Consider the following 1541-nt stretch of genomic DNA (forward strand, 5'->3'; position numbering starts at 1 on the left):
TTTAAATTTAAAATATTTTATTTGTTATTTTATTAACAAGTTAATTTTTCAGAAAATACTGGAATCTTTATTAGTATTAGTATTTGTCACATTTTATAATATGAAAAATAAAATAAAAATATTATTAAAATATAAAAAATAATACCTTAATTTCAACAATATAATTTAAAGTGTTATTAGAAATATTATATATTCATCCTCATCATAGTTTGAATAATCGGACCAAATTAGTTGATTCAATCGAGTTAGGCGAAAATCAGTTATTTAATTGGTCTTGTTGAAATAAAAAAAGACTAACAAAAAATCGATAAAAAACTGAAAAAAATTGATTGATCAATTAAATGGATATTGTTTTTTTTGTTGTTAACTAATTTAAAATAACTAAAAAAATATTTAATGGTTGAATGATGGGTTCGATTTTAAGAACCTTTGATCCTAATCACAATTAAGGAAGGTGAAAATTCAGGTGCAGTTGACTTCATGTGAAATATTTTGTGTGAAATTGATAGTTGAAAGTCATTAGATGAAAATTTAGTCAAATCAGTCAAATTATCTAACAACTCTCAGTTATCAACTTTACTGTGTGAAATCGACTGTATTTGAGTTTTCTTAAAAAAACAAATGTTTTATAGTATGCACCTGTCTTGCTTTCTGCGTGTATCGAGTTCTCTAGCTAAGTTGTCCCAATAAAGGTTTGAACCCCCACCTTCAATGTCGAAATCGATGCCATCGAAGTTCACATTCCCTAATGGACCCCCTTGGCCACGGAGGAAGTTGTAGTAAAGGTAGTCGGAGACGCTCTTGGCATCTTCCGGCAAGCATAAGGAGTAGGGCCCAACGGCTCCTCCAAGGGAGAGGAAAACTTTCACGCCATTTCTTTGGCAATGTTCGATTTCTGGTTGTAGATTGTAACAAGGGAACCATGGCCCACAGTGGCCAGCAAAGTTCCAATCTGGAGTTGTGCCACAACCGAAAGTGTAGAGAAAGGCGAGGAGCACAATCTCAAAGTTTCCGGTGTCACATAAAAGATGTGTTTGATATATATATATATATAAAGTAGTAAGTACCATTCTATTCCAAACAAATAATAAAGTAACAATTTCGCTTGTTAATCAACTAAAGATACAGTAAACTTTAATTAATTAGTATTTTTATTTTTTTTAGGAAATGTTACTTTAAATTATTATAAAAAATATCTAAAATTTAAATAAAAATATTTAAAATTAAAAAAAGTTTATTATTTTTAAAATTTTAAATCTTTTTTTAAAAATTATAAAATTCATTTTAAAAATTTCAAACAAATTAAGGTCGAATTTAGTTAGGTTGGATCCTAATTATCTATTAAATAAAGAGTCAATATAATTGGTTCGAATCGATTTTGATTGGGAATCAAATTACAAATTAAATACCCATGAGCTCGGTTACTATTAACTTTCATCCTTAGCTTTTTAAAACAGGGGTGGAACTAGATGAAATATTAAAGGGGTTAAAAATACTTATACAATTAAATAAAATTAAAATAAAATTTTAAAGAGGATTAA

General features: G+C 27.8%; 1 protein-coding gene across 1 annotated transcript; it reads right to left on the reverse strand.

Moving 5' to 3' along the window:
* Nucleotides 1-626: 626 nt before the first annotated feature.
* Nucleotides 627-1070, reverse strand: LOC130950338 (acidic endochitinase SE2-like). Its single transcript, XM_057878844.1, has one exon. The coding sequence runs from the start codon at nucleotides 1068-1070 to the stop codon at nucleotides 627-629; it is 444 nt and encodes a 147-aa protein (XP_057734827.1).
* Between the last annotated feature and the right edge of the window lie 471 nt (nucleotides 1071-1541).

This window comes from Arachis stenosperma, chromosome 9 (assembly GCF_014773155.1).
Source record: "Arachis stenosperma cultivar V10309 chromosome 9, arast.V10309.gnm1.PFL2, whole genome shotgun sequence".
NCBI lineage: Eukaryota > Viridiplantae > Streptophyta > Magnoliopsida > Fabales > Fabaceae > Arachis > Arachis stenosperma.

Bases quoted from the DNA above. Each gene is read 5' to 3' on its own strand.
- LOC130950338 (XM_057878844.1), bottom strand. From the start codon at position 1,070: ATGGTACTTACTACTTTATATATATATATATATCAAACACATCTTTTA.